Source organism: Mus caroli, unplaced genomic scaffold (genome assembly GCF_978045245.1).
Source record: "Mus caroli unplaced genomic scaffold, Mus_caroli_1 scaffold_3, whole genome shotgun sequence".
NCBI classification, from domain to species: domain Eukaryota; kingdom Metazoa; phylum Chordata; class Mammalia; order Rodentia; family Muridae; genus Mus; species Mus caroli.
Window position 1 is genome coordinate 106,421,696 of NW_028227258.1, and position 21,717 is coordinate 106,443,412.

General features: G+C 37.5%; 1 protein-coding gene across 4 annotated transcripts in view; it reads left to right on the plus strand.

Moving 5' to 3' along the window:
* Nbea (neurobeachin) overlaps positions 1-21,717 on the plus strand; it is a 539,067-nt gene that overhangs the window by 266,119 nt on the left and 251,231 nt on the right. For all 4 annotated transcript variants that reach the window (XM_021158784.3, XM_029475178.2, XM_085835883.1 and 1 more), the window contains one exon: positions 8,343-8,404. In XM_021158784.3, coding sequence (XP_021014443.1) covers positions 8,343-8,404 — 62 coding nt within the window. The remainder of the gene's footprint in view (positions 1-8,342; positions 8,405-21,717) is intronic.

Consider the following 21,717-nt stretch of genomic DNA (forward strand, 5'->3'; position numbering starts at 1 on the left):
CAGATTGTTAAAAGCTGCAATTTATATTTGCAGTGGGCTTTAGCATTTAGGTTATTCTTGCCCTCTGCATGTGGAAATAGGACTTGTGCTTGGTGGCGCATGTGCATGGCATTGTCTTTAACTCTGGCAGATTCTTTTCTCTACTTCATGTGGTTATTCTAGTTCTACTACATCCAACTCAAGATAGTTTTCTCATGAAGCATGTGATTATTTACTTTAAAACTATTTACTTAAAAGCTTACAGAGGTATTTAGGTAACATAACAGCAAAGTGTCTAATTGGAAAGTTATTTCTAACATGGTGTTCTGTCTATTTACATGCTTGTTTTTTTTATGGAAAGAATGATTAAGGCTAAGTGCACTTTCAGAAGAAGATACTTTTATCATTTAAACACCCTATTTAGCAAATTCAAATATTTTTGATTACTGGCCTTAAGAATAATCTCCATGTCCCTCTCCCTACAAATAAGACCATCCATGTTATGCAGGTTTCATATTTCCTGTTGATTCCTGTTAGTGCTACAATTTTCTATTTCTGTTTTAAAAATTAATTAAAACACTGTCTAGATCACCAAGCCACTGTCCTCAAATGCTGCTGAGATAGGCCTTGCTGCCCTCACTGAAAACTGTTCAGTGTGTTTGCCTGGGTTTTCCCACTAGAATCGAGGCTTCACTAGGAAGTAGGACTCACCTGTCTCATTTGTGCCCTGGCACATTGTGACTATTTACAATATTACTTTAGAACTCAACTTAATTACTGGGAAGCACTTGTTCCTGCCTTTCTGATCAATATGCTTCATCTACATTCAGTTTCAAAGGAGAAGTCTCTCTTGTTCTATGAATTAGAAAGAACTATTCACTTTTAGTGATAAGTTCTAATATTTTATGCTGTGTCTTTATGTCTACATAGACACTTTCATACAAACTTCTATGTGTCAGTATTGGATCACTGGTATATAATTTGTCCCTAAAATCTTACTCTGAATTATAACTAGACTTGAATTAGATTTGGGGTATTTGGTTAGCCAAGATAATGTTTACATTTTTTACATTATTGTTGTGTATATGTGATGATGTGTGGGCATGCGCATGTGTCATTGAGCACATGTACGAGGTATGACGTTGATTCTTTATTTAGGCCTTTATTTGGGTTCCAAGGATGAAGCTCTGGTCATCAGGTTTGTGCTTTTTCCTGATGATCTGTTTCACAGGCCCACAATTACACAAAATAATTTTAGTTCAAAATTAAATTAATAACAGCATAATATGTAATTTGTTTACACAGTTTGAGAAATATCATAGCAATGAATTATTCTTTTCAGTAAAATATGAGCTTATAATTTCTGCAACCTTAAGAATATTTATTATATTACTTAATCTTCAAGGCCACATTTCATTGCTAATATTAAATAAAAACAGATGACTCATTACTCACCTTTAGTGTTTTGCTTTAAATGCTACACTTATGACAGAAGCTCAATCTAGGACGAGTCTAAGAACTTAGAATTCTTGAGCACACAGCTGTTGAAGGACATATTTTCTCAGATTGCTTCCACAATTCAAGTTTGTAATTGTTGGGCAAGGATGAGAGTCTTGAGAATAGCCCTGACCAGCCTCCACTTGAGCTGCCTCCACTTGAAAGCATTTCCCTTTGTGCTTTCATCACAATAATTATCAAGTAGTTTCCTTTTGGAAATTGTCTTAGCCTTTTATCTGTAAGTTTATGAAAGCTTTCTGATGAAAAGAAAGTGATACCTGGCATTTATATTTATCATGGCTTATTAGTGCTAAGTACTTGAAAGAAAAAGAACCTGCATTTTTAATACAAATATAAAGAGTTTATATGACTATTAGAGCATATTTAAACTTTCTTAAATTTCAGGACTTACATATAGTTATTTGAGTTTTAAAATTGATGAGAGTTAGAATATAAGTAGTTTAAAATTACAACTATAAATTGTTCATTTTTATATGTTACTGCTAAAAAAATTCCATCATTTAAAAATATGATGTCATTTTAAAATAAAGACATTTCTGTATCCTATTTAAGCTATTTATGTTGCTATTTATGTCATATCACATGATTTTGGTATATTTCTCCTCTTTGATTACTGATATTTCACTTAATGACATGCATAGGCAAACTACATGTATACCTTTTGATGAATATTTAACCCCGTTGTGTTTTTTACAGTACTGAACTTGAAACAGACATATTTCTCAGTATTTGCGTTGATGTGAGGGTTTTAGCTTCTGAAGTTTCGTGGGGAGAAGAGGAACACGTTTGCACTAGCATAGAGCTAACAGTCGCTTGTAATGAGATTTAACCCAGAGAACTAGAAAGGCCAGATGTTTGTGACAGTGAATATGTCTCTTCTTTCCCTTTTTCATTCCCTTCATTGCAGTCTTAACTAAATCAAGAGGTCAAGAAAAGGGCAAGACATTCCAGTCATTCATCATTGGTATAAAAAAAAGTTTAATGACCCTAAGAAACATCAAAAATACATTTTTTGCATTTATAAAAATAGTATTTAGCTGTAATTCTGTTTTTAGTGCTATGTAGATTATTTCAGAAACATAAAAGTGAATGCCTTTTCTCTGTAATTGAGCTGATAGTTTTTCCAAGCCAGAGTGTGTTGGCTTCCTTGTATTACAAGCACTTCCTCAGTGCAGCACCACTAGCATTTGCTTAGTTGTGGACTCGGAAGTAAATAAATTAACATAAAATGTGTTTAAGCTCAGCCTTGTCCAAAGTGATTACTACTGAATAATTTAGACATTTCACCCATTTTTTAAGATACAATGAATCAGGTCAATAAATAGCAGTGAAAAACACATGAGAAGTGGCATTCACCATCAACAATTACCAAAATATTTATGAATTATGGCATTTTTGATGAGATAACACAAATCGGCAAGTGTTTAAAGGAGAAGTCGGCTTGGGCAGGATGAACCTATGTCAGACCTGTTATCATAGGCTTGTCATCTCTAGTTTTATAGAACAATTTGCTGTATGTATTACAAACTTCAAGCCAGGCAAACACACACATACCTCTGAATTATTACTTCATAATAATTCCAATGACCTATCAACAGAATGACAAGAAGTTAGAAAGATTATGTTAATAAGAGTCGAAATGATTATGTGTGTGCTGTGTCACTCACCTAACAGCTACTTTTGTTTCTGGCCAACATGGGCATCCTAAATGTACATATTAAAGGTCCTTACTCAGCCATTCCCATTGAGAAATGGACTTTTCCTTCATTTAACCTAGTAGAATTTCCATGAGGAAGTGTATTTATTTTACTAATGCTTATTTTTTCATGAAAATTTTTAACATATTTCATGTAAATGAGTACCATTTCTATGAACATGAAGAAGTTAAGTCACATGAAATTTTTTAAAATAAATATTTGAGCTGGGCAGTGGTGCTGCACGACTTTAATCCCAGCACTTGGGAGGCACAGGCAGGCGCATTTCTGCGTTCGAGGCCACCCTGGTCTACAGAGTAAGTTTCTGGACAAGCAGGACTACAAAGAGAAACCCTGTCTCAAAAAACCAAATAAATGAATAAATAAATAAATAAATAAATAAATAGAAAACCCTTGGTGAAGTGTTACTGCTAGTCCAGTTTTTTGGAAACCTTTTTTTATTTTTCCCGTTTATTTATTTATTTATTCATTCATTCATTTGTTTTTCATCCTGATCACTACCCCTTACTAGTCCCCCTTCAAAGAGACCCTCTCCCATGCGCCCTCCCCTTCTTTCTGAGAGGGTGCCCCCCCACTCCCACCCGTACTGTGGCACATAGTCTCTGCAGGGTTAGGCTTATGCTGTCCCACAGAGTCCAGACAAGGCAGTTCAGTTGGGAAACAGATTCCATATACCGGCAACAGCTTTGGGGTGCGTCTTTTGGGACTATACCCAGGAGTGCTATAGCTGGGTCTTCAGACAGGATTATTTCCAACCTTCTCAGAAACCGCCAGATTGATTTCCAGAATGATTGTACAAGTTTGCTCTCCCACCAACAATGGAGGAGAGGTCCTCTTTCTCCGTGTCCTTACATGTGGTGGAACATCCTTTGGGTCTATGCCCAAGAATGTTATACCTTATTTGGATAATCGGTTTCTAACTTCTTGAGTTCCTTATATATTTTGGATATTAGCCCTATATCATATGTAGTATAGGCTGCTGTTTTGAGATACTGACAGTTTTCTTTGCCTTACAAAAAATGAGGTTCCCAATTACCAATTCTTGATCTTAGAGCCTGAGCCATTGGTGTTTAAAAGAAAGTTTTCAATTTTTTTCTTTTAGTTTTTGGAATTCTTATTTGGTAAACACCTATGTGTATACTAAATTATTTCCCCTGAAGTTCAAAAAAAATCTATAGATAAATTTGTGTGTGAGCATTTGGTAGGCATCCCTGTTAGCATAGAGCCATGTCTGTTTTAAGACTACTTTTGCAGTGTAGTGGCACAAAAACAGTAATGAATGGCTGTAGCAGACACTCACTGTAAGACATTTACTACCTAGACCTCTAGAGAGTATGAGACTGAACAGTGTTATTCTAATACAGCCAGGCTGCCATTCTGTAATAACTGAGTTGTTAGTACACTGTACAAAACAGCTCTCACTGCCTCTACAGTATTTGGATGGGCTTTCTTTAAAGATAAAATTTATTATTTTAATATAAAACAAATTGAATGAATCAAATTTAATGTTTAAATGTATTTAATAATCTAGCTTCTTTAACTTATATTACAGCTGATGCTATCAAACTGTCAGTAAAAAAATATACGAAGAACTTGAGATGGCTAGTGAAGTATTAGCTCATACTCTTCTACGCAGGTTCATTATTCTAGTATTATTCACAGTTATAATGGAATTCTAACTCATCATTGATATTTCCAGTAGTTTTATAACACTGTTCTTGAAGTCTTATTTTCATGGTTTTAAATTTGGGAATCCACATCAGTTACTTACTCTGGTGATTGTTGAAACTATCTGGTAGGTTTTGAAAGTAACTTTTATGGAGAGGACCCTACTGGTATTAGAAGAAGCAATAAATGGCATCTTTCAAATACAAAAGTAAACAAGTATAGAGAAAAGCAGGAAATGGTTATTGAGCCAGAGAGATAGAGAGAGTTTGCTGCATCCTAAAGCCACTCCCTGGTAGTGTTCTTTTCTTTCAGCATGAGAAGCATAAGGCACAAAAAGCACCGTAGGCACTTTCTTCTATCCTTCACAGTCTACAACAGCAGTTCTCAAACTGTGGGTCACAACCGCCGTGGGGTGGCATACCAGATATCCTGCATAGTAGATGTCTCCATTACTGTTCATAATAGTAGCAAAATTACAGCTATGATGTAGCAACGAATTAATTTTATGGTTTGGGGTCACCACAACATGAGGAACTGTGTTAACGGGTCACAGCATTAGGAAGGTTGAGAACCACTGCTCGCAGTATTACATCCCAGTACCATTGTTCTGGTTTGATGTTATTGTTGGTGGTTTGTGTGTTTGTCTATCTGTCTGATTTTTCATATCTCAGACATTTATTTTCCCCCTTTGACCAACATAGGGTCAGCACCAACCAGACCACTGCCACCCCTACAGACTTTCCCACACGAGGCTGCTAACCTTGCTGTCCTGTACATCCTCCCCGATCCTCTGGATCACACACATTCCAGTTACCCACTAACAACAGCACCAACACTGCACTCCTCGCTCTTATTCAACCCTCCAGGACATTGCTCACTATGTGTTTTCTACATGAATTGGCCTCTTGATCCTCCAATTTTTTACCCCTCCCCATCTTACTAAGTTGTGTTTTGTTTGTTTGTTTCCTGTCAACTAATGATAGTTTCTAAATACATATTAAGATTCTTTGTCGTAGATGTCTGTCAAAGACTCCTGTTTCAGAATAAACTTCCCCATCCCACATCTGATCCACATCTGACCAAAGCATGCTGGCCAAGTCACCTTAGTCACAAAGCCATCACGACCTTCCTTGGAGTTGCTACCAGATGCATTGATTCAGTTACAGATGAATTCAGTGCACTAAGACCTGCGTAAACGACTTGCCATTGTCTAAACAATTTAGAGTAGTTCATAGCATCACCAGATAAATTTTACTTTCTCCTGCTTCTGATTAAAGTTCCTCAGTATGAAGTATGATGTTTCTTAAATTTGCAATATGATGATTTCATTAGAATAAAATATTACCTGTGTGTGCATTTCATTATTACATTCACCACTGCATAGTACCTATTTCTCTTGTTTATATTCCTTCTAACCCTTAGGAATAGTTTATAATGAACCATAATTTTGGTAAGTTTCCAGAATTGCCTTAGCTTATGTTCTCATCATCAATATTAGGCCTGGTTTTGCTTCCTAGTTTGTCCTTTCAGAACAGGTAGCTCTGACCAAAACTAATTAGTGAAAACTAACTGGTAAAGAGTAATGCTTTCCAGACCCGAGTCCATCTTCTTGTACACACATGAGAAGGGAGGTGTTTACAAACACCTTCTTGCTATCCTGCTGGCTTGTTCATAATTCTTGGAAAAAAATGCATTTTTGGTATAAGCTTTTATATTTTTCTTATGATGCAATTATATTGCTATGAGTTATAAACTACTATATAAGAGTTGTTTTTAAAATAATCAATAATGATTCCATTTTTCTAAGATTTTACTTTAAAGTATTATCTATTCAAAATCAACACAGAATAAAGACGGACAATTTCTTACTGCAGAGTAGTATTGTCTGTGTTAATATACCCACATCTTAATTACGATCCTGTGGGGTTTTCCTTAAGGTTTTCTTTGTCAGAATCCAAGTACTTGATCAGCCAACAAGCGATACATGGACTATCAATCTCTCTGACTCTGTAGCTCCTGAGTGCGAGGATTTCTGACCAGTTACACCGCACATCTTTTAAACAAGTTTTCACATCAGTCTCTTATTTCATTAGCTGCCTGCCTAGGATCTGATAAGATGGAGTACCAGTGACGTTTTAAAGCTTGTTCTGTCTGTCTGTATGACATAGATAAACTCTTTAGCAAACCCCTCTAATAATTGCACATGCTTTTGTCTGCAAGGCACTTGAGACTGCTAGTTGAAACAACTTAGGAAAACAAGAAACTATAACTGTTACTTTAATGTTGTATTTCTTAGCATTTTTATGTAAGAGAAAAGCATGTCTTTCTATAAGATAATTTACTGGGCCAGCAGGTGGGCTCAACAGTAAGTACCTTTGCCCCACAGGCCCAGAGACCTGAGTTCTAGCACAGAACCCACACACCTGTCCTTATGACTCCCATTGTTGTTGCACACATGCCCCCAACATACATCATGTACATTCTCAAAATAAAATTCATTTAAAAGATATTTTTTTATTTCATTTGTACTTAGGAGTTAAAAAATAAATCTATTCTTAAGCTATCTTTGTTATGACTTGGACATTTATTTTGAAGTAACAGCCATTATAACTTATGTGATCATCAGTGATTGGTATTTTAAGATAGCAACCACTATAATTAATATTCTCAGAGAGAGATAATTATTATTATTATTAAATCTAATTTGCATCTCTTTATTTTGGTACTTTTAGAAGTAGCTATTATGATATAATGCTTTGCAAATTATCCTTTATTTAGAAAAATTGAATAATTATGTCTAAGTGTTTATAGATTTTTTTCTTTTTGGGTTTTTCAAAACCAAGTACTAGGATTGAAGGCACGTACCACCACTGCCCACTTCCAGGATCTTTTTTTCTGTAGAGTAGGCATGGCCTTAGAACTGATGAGACCTATATGAGATGATGATGTAGGGAACTTAGCACAGTCCCCTGCAGATGTAGAGTTGGTGATCCATATGACTATATACCTATTGCGTGCATTGTTTTCAATCCTTGTTGTACCTGGTCTGTGAGTTTGGACCATTTAATAAGCTGTGGTAAATGACCTATGCGTACATTGTTTAATTTTGATCCTCCAAGTAGAAAATGCCAGCAGGTCTTTCGTCCTTGTACTCTACTCCAGGAAACAGTCATATAGCAACACCTTTGGATTAATGCAGCTCTGACTAGCCCGATTTCAATAGTCATCCCTTACATTACATAAACATTTTAAAATTTCTCGACCTAATAACTGAAACATAAAATCAAAATTTTAGAAATTTTCATAAAATTTGAAACATCTGAATATTTTAAATAATGTGGAAGAGTATATGGATAAAGTTAATTTCTGAAGTCTCATCTCATAGAATCTTTTATACTTTAAAACCAGGTAGTTCTGTGCCTGCCCTGTGGTAACTCTTTGCGTTGCCCTTTCCCTGCACAGGCCTTGTTTGTATGAAGTCCAGCACATCCGTGGTGGAACTGGTCATGCTGCTTTGCTCTCAGGTAAGAGTTTTATTCTCTTGGTCTATCTCCATGAGATTTCTTACGTGCGTATAATAGTAATTATAATGAAAAGTTATCTCTCGCTATGGAGATGCAGGAGATGGTTTGATGCATTATGGTGCACTCGTGCCTAGATGCACATCCCATGGAAGCACTGCCTTATTGTCCTTCTCTCCTCTGTGTCCTCTGGTCTCTGTCCTCCATGACCTCCCATTGCTGTATTCTGTTGGAGCCTGCCTTTGTTCTGTGTTCTTACGGTTTTTTAATATTGTTTATACTATTTCTGCAGCACACGTTACAACTTTAGAACATAACTAGTAGTCATTGTTGTTTTCTCCTTTGTTAGATTAGAAGTGGTAGAAAGTCAAGCCCTCTTTGTCAGTACTAAATACATGCGACACAGCCATTAGTGAGTCATCTTTGACAGGCTGCTTTCCCATTTTATGTAGAATTGCTATATATTTATAAATCTAAAAGACTACTGAATGGTAATTATCTTTATTAACAAGAATTAAAGATAAATTGTTGGATATTCTTTTTTACAATTAAACAAAAAATTGATCTAGAACTTGAAGAAGAACCATGTATTAGTCTTTTTAGATAACTAAAATAGAAAATTAATGCACTTTCCTGTCACCAGGAATTCATGTCTGCTGTCATTATATGAATATGAAATATTCCATAATATTTGAGTAGTAGATACATGCTTGTAATCCGTAGCCATTGTATTCTATTCATCCCAGGTATACTCAATGGAAGGGTGAACACTCCTGATGTCCATAACTGTCCTGAGGTCCACCTAATGCCACAGCCAACCCATATAAGACAGTGGTTTTTAACCATCCCAGGGCAAACAGCAAATGCTTACTTATTGACTTATCCCCGGTCTCCTCAGTAGAAGGATGATCACAACTTAGTCCTAACCCGCTTGAAGTCCACCTAAAACACCACAGCCAGCCCAGATAAGCCGAGCATGACTTCAGTGGTCTTTATTCTAGAGCAAACAGCAAACGCTTACCTTTGGATTTCCAGTTTACTTTCTTCAGGGGTATGTTCGTGAGAACGCAGGAATACAGTCGAGAGGAAAACACAGGGAGCACCAGCCCTGGGAGAAGCTCGTCTGCAGAGCTTCTGAAGATTGTACCCAGTGCAGAGGGCCTGAGTTCAAGGGAGATGGGAGCTCTGTGGCTATGTTAGGTGGAGGAGAATCCAGATATTTAGCAGCTTTTGTGGCAAGGCATGGTTTAGAATACCCTTTCCCTTAGCCCTGTCTATCGCTGCAGTTCAGAGAATAAAGAGCAATGTTGCATTAGGATCTGGTGTCTTTGATGGCCTCTTTTTCTAATTGTAGGTTTAACATTACCCATTTGCTGGCTCCAGAAATTCCTGCCATTAGGGGCCCTAGAGATGAAACTTTGCCTCAGATATTGATTGGAAGGAAGAGTGGGAAATGTAAGCTGTCTCTGTAGTACACTTTCCTGTGTGTCAGCAGGACAGCCAAGGAGACAGGCCTCATAGATTGATTTTCAAATTGAATTTTAAAAATAATTCAGTCTTTGAATACTGAAAATTTTAAATGTTTCAAAATTTTAAATGTTTTATATGAGGTTAAATAGCATCATATAAGTAACTTGAAAGGTCTGCACATTAAAAACAACTGTCTTATTATTTTCTGTTAATCTGTTATGTTACTTTCTACAAAGCACTTTTAAGAAAGCCAGAGAGTGCTTTCCATTCTGTCAAATGCAGTTGGGTAGTTAACTATTTCAGTGTGAAGCTAAGCCTATCAGTCCAGCATTGAAGATCATTGTTGATCCACAGATGTTTTCAGACTTTGGTTTTGAGGTCACTAAGAAAGATGGACACATTTCAAAAGGTTCTTAAAATAAAATGTCATTTTTTCACTACTGATGAAATCATGATTTTCATCTCTTAGCGGGATGACCATAGAAGTGGCAGGCCTCTGATGAAAAAAGTTAACCGTGCTGTAGAATTATTGGGCCTAGCTCTCTACAAAGCATGTTCTTTTCTGCAGGCCTTAATGCGTTTCTTCCATTGGAGCTGATCCCCATAGAATTAGCACCAGTCTGCGGGCTGTCTTCCTGCCAAGGCAGGCAATCACGATGAATCTTTAAAACCATGGCCCACAGAGCTCGTTTGCTTTGTTTTACTGTCAGTTACCACAGATGATGAGCAGCAGTGAGAGATTAACAGAAGTAGCTCAGGGTATGCATTCTTACTGTCTATATATATTATATGCACTTTACCTCACAGTGAGATAGAGCCATAAAATAGCATCCAGGCTGTGATTTAATTCCTGCCAAAATAAGTTTTCAATGCAAGTATCATTTTGTAGTTTGTTTGCATAAAATTTATCTCCAAACTTAGACAAGATATTGAAAACTGAGATTAGAATATGCAACAGGGATTGAAAGAAAAAGGAAGTGAACTTTATTTTGGGTGCCTTATATTTCTCTTTGTTGTAGCTCATTAAATGCTTTTACTTTTACACTTTTCATTTCTTATTGGAAGTTCCATGTTAACTACTACATATTATTAAGAATATTTGGTTTTCTTCCCTCCTTATCTGAAAAAAAAACTCTTGCCAATAGTATGTGTCCAAAATGTGTTGTAAATTCACATGAGATCACATTACAGATGTCTGACGGTACTTGTCAAGGGTAATTCAGTTCATATGGCACCCTCTAAACTCTAAGGGACATGGCGTCCAGTCTACCCCCAGTGGAATTTTGCATTTCTTCAAAAACATACTTTTAGTTTCAAGAAGATATCACCATTTTCTGTTGTAATTTGTTTATTGTTCCAAAACCACAGAACAATTTTTATTATATTTTGATACTTTTCTTTCCATGTATATCTTAAACTTTAAGAATTAGTTCTGTACTCTTCTCTTATGGTTTGTATTAATTTAGTTACTAGCATCTTTTTACCAACATGTATTCTTATAGTTTTGAAGTGTAAGGAATTGTATAAGGTGGTTATCCTTTGCTCTGTTTGGCAAAGGAACCCACAGTCAGTGTCCTGCCCAGGCTCCTGGTTGCAGGAAGCTGGTGTCAGAGCATGCATCTGCATTTGCTGTGCTGTGGCTGCCGCTCCTACAACACTTACATCCTCCTAGGTTATCCTCCATGTACTACATTCTTTGATGAATAGCAGATTGACTTTTTCCAAGCAGACTTTTTACGTACTTTAATAGTTTCTAATTATTTCCAGATTTCTCTTTAGGAAGTCTCCATGAGAAGAACTCTAAGAAAAAGTGAGTGGTGTTACCACAGGATTTCTTTAAGTTTCTATCAGTAAAACTCAGCAGATGCACGTGCACTGCTCTTTGCTTTGTGTGTCAAGAGATAAATTGAGGGACCTCATGAAAAAAATCATGTTATCAGTATTTAAGTGCTTTCTGAGTTAAAGCACTGATTAAGCAAATGCCTGCTTAATAAATCATTCCAGTTCTCATTAAAAGTTGAAACTACATAAGTTAAAATAATGACTCCTTGGATCTATGTATGATGTGCTCAGCATGAATTATTTTGTGGTTTGTATGACTTTGTTCTTTTCTAAATACTTCATATATTTAACTAAAAGGATTTGGTGACTGGTGTGGTCAGGGTGTGACTCAGGGCTTTAAAAAGCAGCACTCACAAAGGAGCCACAACTGAGGAAAATCCTTTTCCTTTCAAGTGATTCGGCCTTTGAACATTTAATTTTTGAAAAACTTTTTTTTTCTCCAATTTGTTACAGTTTAGTCAGATGGTACAAAAGAAAAAGATTTTTTTCTAGATGTAATAAAGCCAAGATGAGGTTCTGAGGCCATGGTGAGGCTAACATGCAGAACCCTGATAAATGTCTTCGTTCGTATATATTCAGTTTTGTAAGGACATTAGACTGTGTAATAAGATGATAAAGATGAGAAAACCAGGGATGGAGCGTGCGCTTTTCTCTGGGCCTTTAGAGAACTGTTGTGCAGTTCTGTCACATGTGATCAGTGCTTAGGCACCCTGCAACTGTCTTTTAGAATTGCAGTGGTTACTGAAGCCTTAGTGACATACTTCTAGTCCCCAGGAGGTTAGGGTTATCTACGGCATTGCAGATATCACATTTAAATTTGAAGGCACTGAGGCAGAATGAAAAGACACATGGCCTGAGATGTCTAACTGATATAATCACGCACAATTATGTGTGGCTCTAAAGACTGAATGGTTGTGGAATGCTCTTTGGAAATGGTCCCTGAAGCTGGTAAGCTTCCACTGCAGTATTAGCAGGGAAGGAGACACAGTCCTTGGAGGCAGTTCCAACACATCTGTGGGTCTGTTTGTCTGTCCTCTCTTATATCTGTTCTCAGGCTAGGGGCCAGCTTATTTTTTTATAGCACATAAAAAGTTAAATAACTAGGGTTAGCTAGGTGGATCTGTGGGTAACAGTGCTTGACCACAAGCATGATAGACAGTGCTTATTCCCATAACCATGGTGAAATGAGAGAACCAAAGCCCTAAAACTGCAATCTGACTTCTGAATGAAAGAAAAAGGAAAGAAAAGAAAAGAAAAGAAAAGAAAAGAAAAGAAAAGAAAAGAAAAGAAAAGAAAAGAAAAGAAAGGAGAAGAGAAAAGAAAGGGGGCATGAATGTGGCTAAGTATGATAGAGGAGAAGGTTTATTGTAGACAAAAGGGAAAGCACCATAGGTATGAGGGTGAGCGTAGCCAGAGATGTTTGGAAGGATCCAGAGTGAACACATCTGAGCTGGGCCATGTGAGTGGGCATGGGAGCGGGGACTCCCATGAGCATCAGCCAAGAGGGCAAGAGGCCCACAAAGCCAAAATAGTGGTGTAGCTGAAATGGCTGGATTCTATAGGGATGAGCATACTGGGGAATGGCAGTTAGTCCAGCCACTATGCTGGAGAGGTCAGATAAGAGCCCAGGGTACAGGAGGACCCTGTAACTGGTGAGATTGAGGGACACAGGGAGAACCTGTTAACCAGAATCTGCTTATCTGTCAATAAGTATCTCAGTCCTTTGACACCACTTCCACAAATACTCCATGGCACAGCATGCCAATGAACACTGCTGGTATCACAAATACATTGATGATGATGATAGTAAATTTATTTTTAAAAATCAGACAATATATTTTTGGGTTGTGTATAGTAATTCACATCTTCCTAGATATTTTTCAAATGAAGTTTACACAATCTATTTAATACATAGTTAACAATGGATCCTTTTTCTATGTTCTTTCTGTAAGCTCCCTCTCCTCATATTCAGATTAGTTTATCTAAAAATATGTGGATGCTCACCCAAAACAAGGAAGCCCCACTGGGGCAGTTAAGGAAAGGAAAATGGCCATTCTCCACAGAGAAAGATCAATGAGCAGGAAGTCCTGTCCCTTGTCTCATTTTACTTCTTGTGCTATGAAAAGGGTCTTCATAGTCTCATGATAAATTACGCTTGGAAGACTTAGACTCTACATGTTTAGCTTTTGACTTATAGAAGTTCTTGTTATAACAAATTTTAACTTCAAGACTTGAACAAATTCAAAACTACATCTGTAAAGAAATCTTTTTTTCCAATTTTTTATTCAGTATTTTCTTCATTTACATTTCAAATGCTATCCTGAAAGTCCCCCAAACCCTCCCCCCCAACTCCCCTACCCATCCCTCCCACTTCTTGGCCCTGGCATTCCCCTGTACTGGGGCATATAAAGTTTGCAAGACCAAGGGGCCTCTCTTCCCAGTGATGGCCGACTAGGCCATCTTCTGCTACATATGCAGCTAGAGATATGAGCTCTGGGGGTACTGGTTAGTTCATATTGTTGTTCTACCTATAGGGTTGCAGATCCCTTTAGCTCCTTGGGTACTTTCTCTAGCTCCTCCATTGGGGGCCCTATGTTCCATCCAATAGCTGACTGTTAGCATCCACTTCTGTGTTTGCCAGTCACCTGCATAGCCTCACAAGAGACACCTATATCATGGTCCTTTCAGCAAAATCTTGCTGGAGTATGCAATGGTGTCAGCATTTGGAGGCTGATTATGGGATGGATCCCTGGGTGCAGCAGTCTCTAGATGGTACATCCTTTCGTCTCAGCCCCAAACTTTGTCTCTGTAACTTCTTCCATGGGTGTTTTGTTCCCAATTCTAAGAAGGGGCGAAGTGTCCACACTTTGGTCTTCAATCTTCTTGAGTTTCATGTGTTTTGCAAATTGTATCTGGGGTATTCTAAGTTTCTAAGATAATATCCACTTATCAGTGAGTACATATCATGTGAGTTCTTTTGTGATTGGGTTACCTCACTCAGGATGATACCCTCCAGATCCATCCATTTTACTAGGAATTTCATAAATTCATTCTTTTTAATAACTGAGTAGTACTCCATTGTGTAAATGTACCACATTTTCTGTATCCATTCCTCTGTTGAGGGGCATCTGGGTTCTTTCCAGCTTCTGGCTATTATAAATAAGGCTGCTATGAACATAGTGGAGCATGTGTCCTAATAAACCTTAAGGTATATATTTGAGTGTGACAAACAATTTTTTAAATGTTTCATATTTTTCTCTTATTATGCCCTACATATTTTAATGTGTTATGTTTTCATTTTCATTCAATTTTTAAAAGGCTTTTAACTTCCTTTTTTATTTCTGCCTTAACGTACTTTTCATGCAGTGATACATTGTTCAGAGTCAGTTTTGTGTGCTTTCTGCTGTTTGTACTGTTTCTGCTGTATGGATAGTGAGCTCTACACCACGGAAGTCAAGTAGGATATAGGATGTTAGTTGTTTTCTAGTTTTTGTTGAAACTTGCTTTGTATCCTACTATGGAATTTTGGAGAAACTTCTGTAGTCTTCTGAGAAAAAGATACAAACTAAAACAATAACAACAAAAAACATTCTCCAGTGTTTGTTAGAATGTTTTGTAGATATCTTTTAGGTCCATTTGATTTATGTTATTATTTAACTCCAGAGTGTACTTAATTTTTGTCTGGATGCCCTGTCAATTGGCAAGAGTCGGGTATTGTAGTTTCCCATTATCACTCTGTTAGGTTCAGTGATATTGGATGTCCTTTTGGCTTGTGAGTAAATGTCTAGAATTGTATTATCCTCTTGATAGATTTTTTTCCTTTAATAGCATGTGCCCTTGTGTTGAACGTGTTCAAATTTTGGGTTGTTATTATGTAAGAAATATAGTATGACAATATCTATATAGCATTTATATCGCTGTATACTAAATACTATAAATCTGCTGGTACTTACCCAGGGATGTGTGCAAGTTATATGCTAATACTGCATCATTTTAGATGAGGAACTTGAGCATCCCTGAATATTAGTACTCCTGTGGGATTCTAGAACAACCTGCCATAGATACCAGGTGATAACAGCATGTGTGTTATACATATTAATAGGTGGGAATATCATTGCTTTAAAACATTATTTAAAAATCTAGACTTTTTATTGTAAGTACAAATGAATTATACATATATCGATGATTAATAATTATATGCTTTATTTTAACAGAGATCATCTAAAATTCTAGGTGACCTCATGTTTATTTTCAAGTGATTATAATATAATTTTATGTTGCCTACTTGTTTTAATGTTAGTTATATTTCCAAGTGATTTGGGAGAGGGGGATTTTTACATTATCTTTTCCCATAAGATTTTAGTACAATGTTCATGTAAGTAAACCATGAAAAGGCAAAAAAGAAAAAATGCTTAACATACTTTGTACATATATGCAGATATTCATTAGTTTGTTTATCATGACCAAAAGCATCTTGAGGTGAAAAGGGTTCATTTCCTCTCACAGATCTGGGTCACACTTCATTACTAGGGAAGCCAGGACAGAACTCAAAGCAGTAAGACCCATGGGAGAAAGCTGTCTTGCTCTCTCTGACTTGTGATTAGCCTTTCTTTAAGTGGAGGCCACTGCCTAGTGGTAGCATTGCCAACTTGAGGCTGGGCTCTCCATTATCTACCAGCATTTAGGATGGTGCACACAGACATGCCCATAGCCCAGTCTGAATGAGAGTATAGCACAGTTGAGACTCTTCCCAGGTCACTTTCACTAGTGTAGAGTGGGCAGTAAAAAGTGACCAGCATACTTCCACACTCATAGAAAGTGAGTTGGGCTCTACTTCCCCCCACCCCAGGTGTCCTCTACTGTAGTATTTTCTGGCTTTTTTTGTACATTAGATATTTTCTTTATTTACATTTCAAATGTTATCCCCTTTCCTGGTTTCCCCTCCCAAAACACCCTTCCACTTTCCCATACTCACCAACCCACCCACTCCCGCTTATTGGCCCTGACATTCCTCTACACTGGGACATAGAGCTTTCACAGGACCAAGGGCCTCTCCTCACATTGATGTTCCACAAGGCCATCCTCTATTATATATACAGCTGGAGCCATGGGACCCTCCATGTATCCTCTTTAGTTGGTAGTTAGTCCCTGGGAGCTCTGAGGGGTACTGGTTGATTCATTTTGTTGTTCCTCCTATGAGGGTGCAAACCCCTTCAACTCCTTGGGTCCTTTCTTTAGCTACTCCATTGGGACTGTGTGCTCAGTCCAATGTGTGGCTGTGAGCATCCACCTTTGTATTTGTCAGGCACTGGTAAAGCCCCTCAGAAGACAGCTATATCAGGCTCCTGTCAGCAAGCCCTTGTTGGCATCCACAATAGTATCTGGCTTTGGTGACTGTATGTAGGATGAATCCCCACATGGGGCAGTCACTGGATGGCATTTCCTTCAGTCTCTGCTCAACACTTTGTCTCTGTAACTCCTTCCATGGGTATTTTGTTCCCACTTATAAGAAGTACCCACACTTTCGTCTTCCTTCTTCTTGAGATTAATGTTGTCTATGACTTGTATCTTGGGTATTCAGAGATCCTGGGCTAATATACACTTATCAGTGAGTACGTACCATGTGTGTTCTTTTGTGATTGGGTTACCTCACTCAGGATGATATTTTCTAATTCCATCCATTTGTCTAAGAATTTCATAAATTCATTGTTTTTAATAGCTGAGTAGTACTTCCTTGTATAAATGTACCACATTTTCTGTATCCATTCCTCTGTTGAGGGGCATCTGGGTTTTTTCTAGGTTCTGGCTATTATAAATAAGGCTGCTATGAACATAGTGGAGCATGTGTTCTTATTACATATTGGAACATCTTCTGGGTATATGCCCAGGAGTGGTTATAGCTGGGTCCTCAGGTAGTACTATGTCCAGTTATCTGAGTAAATGCCAAATTTCCAGACTGGTTGTACCAGCTTGCAATCCCACCAGCAATGGAGGAGTGTTCCTCTTTCATCAGCTGTCACCCAAGTTTTTGATCTTAACCGTTCTGACTGGTGTGAGGTGGAGTCTCAGGGTGGTTTTGATTTGCATTTCCCTGATGACTAAGGATGTTGAACATTTCTTTAGGTGCTTCTTAGCCATTTGGTATTTCTTAGTTGAGAATTCCTTGTTTAGCTCAGTACCCCATTTTTAATGGTTATTTGGTTCTCTGGAGTCCATCTTCTTGAGCTCTTTGTATATATTGGATATTAGCCCTCTATCAGATGGAGGATTGGTAAAGATCTTATCCCAATCTGTTGTTTGCCATTTTATCCTAATCACAGTGTCCTTTGCAATTTTATGAGATCCCATTTGTCAATTCTTGATCTTATAGCACAAGCCATTGCTGTTCTGTTCAGTAATTTTTCCCCTGTACCTATATCTTCAAGGCTCTTCCCCATTTTCTTTTCTATCAGTGTATCCTTTTTTGGGGGTGGGGGTGGAAGTTCTTGATCCACTTGGACTTGGGCTTTGTACAAGGAGATAAGAATGGATCATTTTGCATTCTTCTACATGATAACCACCAGTTGAGCCAGCACCATTTGTTGAAAATGCTGTCTTTTTTCCATTGGATGGTTTTAGCTCCTTTGTCAAAGATCAAGTGACCATAGGTGTGTGGATTTATTTCTGGGTCTTCAATTCTATTCCATTGATCTACCTTCCTGCATGCAGTTCTTATCACAATTGCTGTGTAGTACAGCTTGATGTCAGCAATGGTGACTCCACCAGAAGTTCTTTATTGTTGAGAATAGTTTTTGCTATCCTAGGTTTTTTGTTATTCCAGATGAATTTGCAGATTGTTCTTTCTAACTCTGTAAAGAATTTAGTTGGAATTTTGATCAGGATTGCATTGAATCTTTAGGTTGCTTTCGTCAAGGTGGCCATTTTTACTATATTAATCCTGCCAATCTGTGAGCATGGGAGATCTTTCCATCTTCTGAGATCTTTTTTGATTTCTTGAAGACTTGAAATTATGCTCATGCAGGTCTTGCACTTGCTTAATTAGAGTCACACCAAGGCATTTAATATTATTTGTGACTATTTGGAAGGGTTTTGTTTCCCTAATTTCTTTATAACCTGTTTATCATTTGAGTAGAAGAAGGGCACTGATTTGTTTAAGTTAATTTTATATCTAGCTAAGTTACTGAAGTTGTTTATCAGGTTTATTTCTCTGGTGGAATTTTTAGGGTCACTTAAGTATACTATCATATCATCTGCAAATAGTGATACTTTAGCTTCTTCCTTTACTATTTACATCCTTTTGTTGTCTAATTACTCTGGCTAGCACTTCAAGTGCCATATTGAATAGGTAGGGAGAGAGTGGGCAGCCTTGTCTAGTCCCCTGATTTTAGTGAAATTGCTTCCAGTTTCTCTCCATTTCGTTGAATGTTAGCTACTGGTTTGCTGTATATTGCTTTTATTATGTTTAGGCATGGGCCTTGAATTTCTGCTCATTCCATGACTTTTATCATGAAATGATGTTGGATTTTGTCAAATGCTTTCTGAGCATCTAATGAAATGATTATATGTTTTTTTTTCCTTTGAGTTTGTTTATATAGTGGATTACATTGATAGATTTCTGTATATTGAACCATCCCTGCATCCCTGGGATTAAGCCTACTTGATCATGATCTATGATCATTTTGATGTGTTCTTGGATTTGGTTTGAGAGAATTTTATTGTGTATTTTTGCATCAATATTCATAAGGGAAATTGGTGAAGTTCTCTTTCTTTGTTGGGTCTCTGTGTGGTTTAGGTATCAGAGTAATTGTGGCTTCATAGACCTCATAAAATTGCAAAACTTCTGTAAGGCAAAAGACACTGTCAATAAGACAAAAAGGCCACCAACAGATTGGGAAAAGATTTTTACCAATCCTAAATCTGATAGGGGGCTAATATCCAATATATACAAAGAGCTCAAGAATCTGGACTCCAGAAATTCAAATAACTCCATTAAAAATGGGGCTCAGAGCTAAACAAAGAATTCTCAACTGAGGAATTCAGAATGGCTGAGAAGCATCTGAAAAAATGTTCAACATCCTTAATCATCAGGGAAATGTAAATCAAAACAACCTTGAGATTCCACCTCACACCAGTCAGAATGGCTAAGATCAAAAATCCAGGTGACAGTAGATTCTGGTGAGGATGTGGAGAAAGAGGAACACTCCTCCATTGTTGGTGGGATTGCAAGCTTATACAACCACTCTGGAAGTCATTGTGGAGGTTCCTCAGAAAATTGAACATAATACTACAGAAAGATCATACCTCTCCTGGGCATGTACCCAGAAGAAGTTCCAACTGGTAATAAGAACTCATGCTCCATTATGTTCATAGCAGCCTTATTTATAATAGCCAGAAGCTGGAAAGAACCCAGATGTCCCTCAACAGAAGAATGGATATAGAAAATGTGGTACATTTACACAATGGAGTACTACTCAGCTATTAAAAACAATGGATTTATGAAATTCTTGAACAAATGGATGTATCTGGAGGATATCAGCCTTAGTGAGGTAACCGAATCACAAAGAAGTCATTAGATATGCACTCACTGATAAGTGGATATTAGCCCAGAAACATAGAACACCCAATATACAATTTGCAAAATACAAGAAAATCAAGAAGAGGGAAGATCAATGGGTGGATACTTCATTCCTCCTTAGAATAGGGAACAAAATACCCATGAAGGAGTTATAGAGACAAAGTTTGGAGCTAAGACGAAAGGATGGACTATCCAGAGACTACCCCATCTGGGGATCCATCCCATAATCAGCCACCAAACCCAGACACTCTTGCATATGCCAGATTTTGCTGAAGGGACCTTATTATAGCTGGCTCATATGAGGCTATGCCAGTGCCTGGCAAATACAGAAGTGGATGCTTACAGTCATCTATAAGATGGAACACAGGGCCCCCAATGGAGGAGCTAGAGAAAGTACCCAAGGAGCCAAAGGGGTCTGCAACCCTATAGGTGGAACAATATGAACTAACCAGTACCCCCAGAGTTTGTGTCTCTAGCTGCATATGTAGCAGAAGATGGCCTAGTCAGCCATCACTGGGAAGAGAAGCCCCTTGGTCTTGCAAACTTTATATGCCCCAGTACAGGGGAATGCCAGGGCCAAGAAGCAGGAGTTGGGTGGGTAGGGGAGCAGGGTGGGGAGGGGGAGGTATAGGGAACTTTCAGTATAGCATTTGAAATGTATATAAAGAAAATATCTATTTTAAAAAATTGAAAAAAATTCTAAAAACTCTTTAATTTCTTTCTTTATTTCTTCCTTAACCAAGTTATCATTGAGTAGAGCATTGTTCAGCTTCCATGTGTATGTGGGCTTTGAATACCAGCCTTAATTCGTAGTAATCAGATAGGAGGCATGGGATTATTTCAGTCTTCTTACATCTGTTGAAGTCTGATTTGTTAGGTCAATTTTGGAAAAACCATGAGGTGCTGAGAAGAAGGTACATTCTTTTGATTCAAGATGAAATGTTCTATAGATATCTGTTAAGTTCCTTTAGTCCAAAACTTCTTTTAGTTTCACTGTGCCTCTGTTTAGTTTTGTTGCCCTGCTCTGTCCATTGATGAGAGTCGGGTGTTGAAGTCCACCACAATTATTGTGTTTGGTTCAATGTGTGTTTTTAGCTTTACTAAAGTTTCTTTTACGTGAGTGTCCTTGCATTTGGAGCATAGAATTTCAGAATTGGGAGTTTTTCTTGGTGGATTTTTCCTTTGATGTGTATGAATTATCCTTTTTTATCTTTTTTGATGACTTTTGTTTGAAAGTTGATTTTATTCAATATTAAAATGGCTAATCCAGCTTGTTTCTTGGGACCATTAGCTTGGAAAATGTTAGCTTATTTTCCAGCCCTTTACTCTGAGGTAGTCTTTGTCTTTGACACTGAGGTGTGTTTCCTCTATGCAGCAAAATGTTGGCTCCTGTTTACATATCCAGTTTGTTAGTCTTTGACTTTTTCTT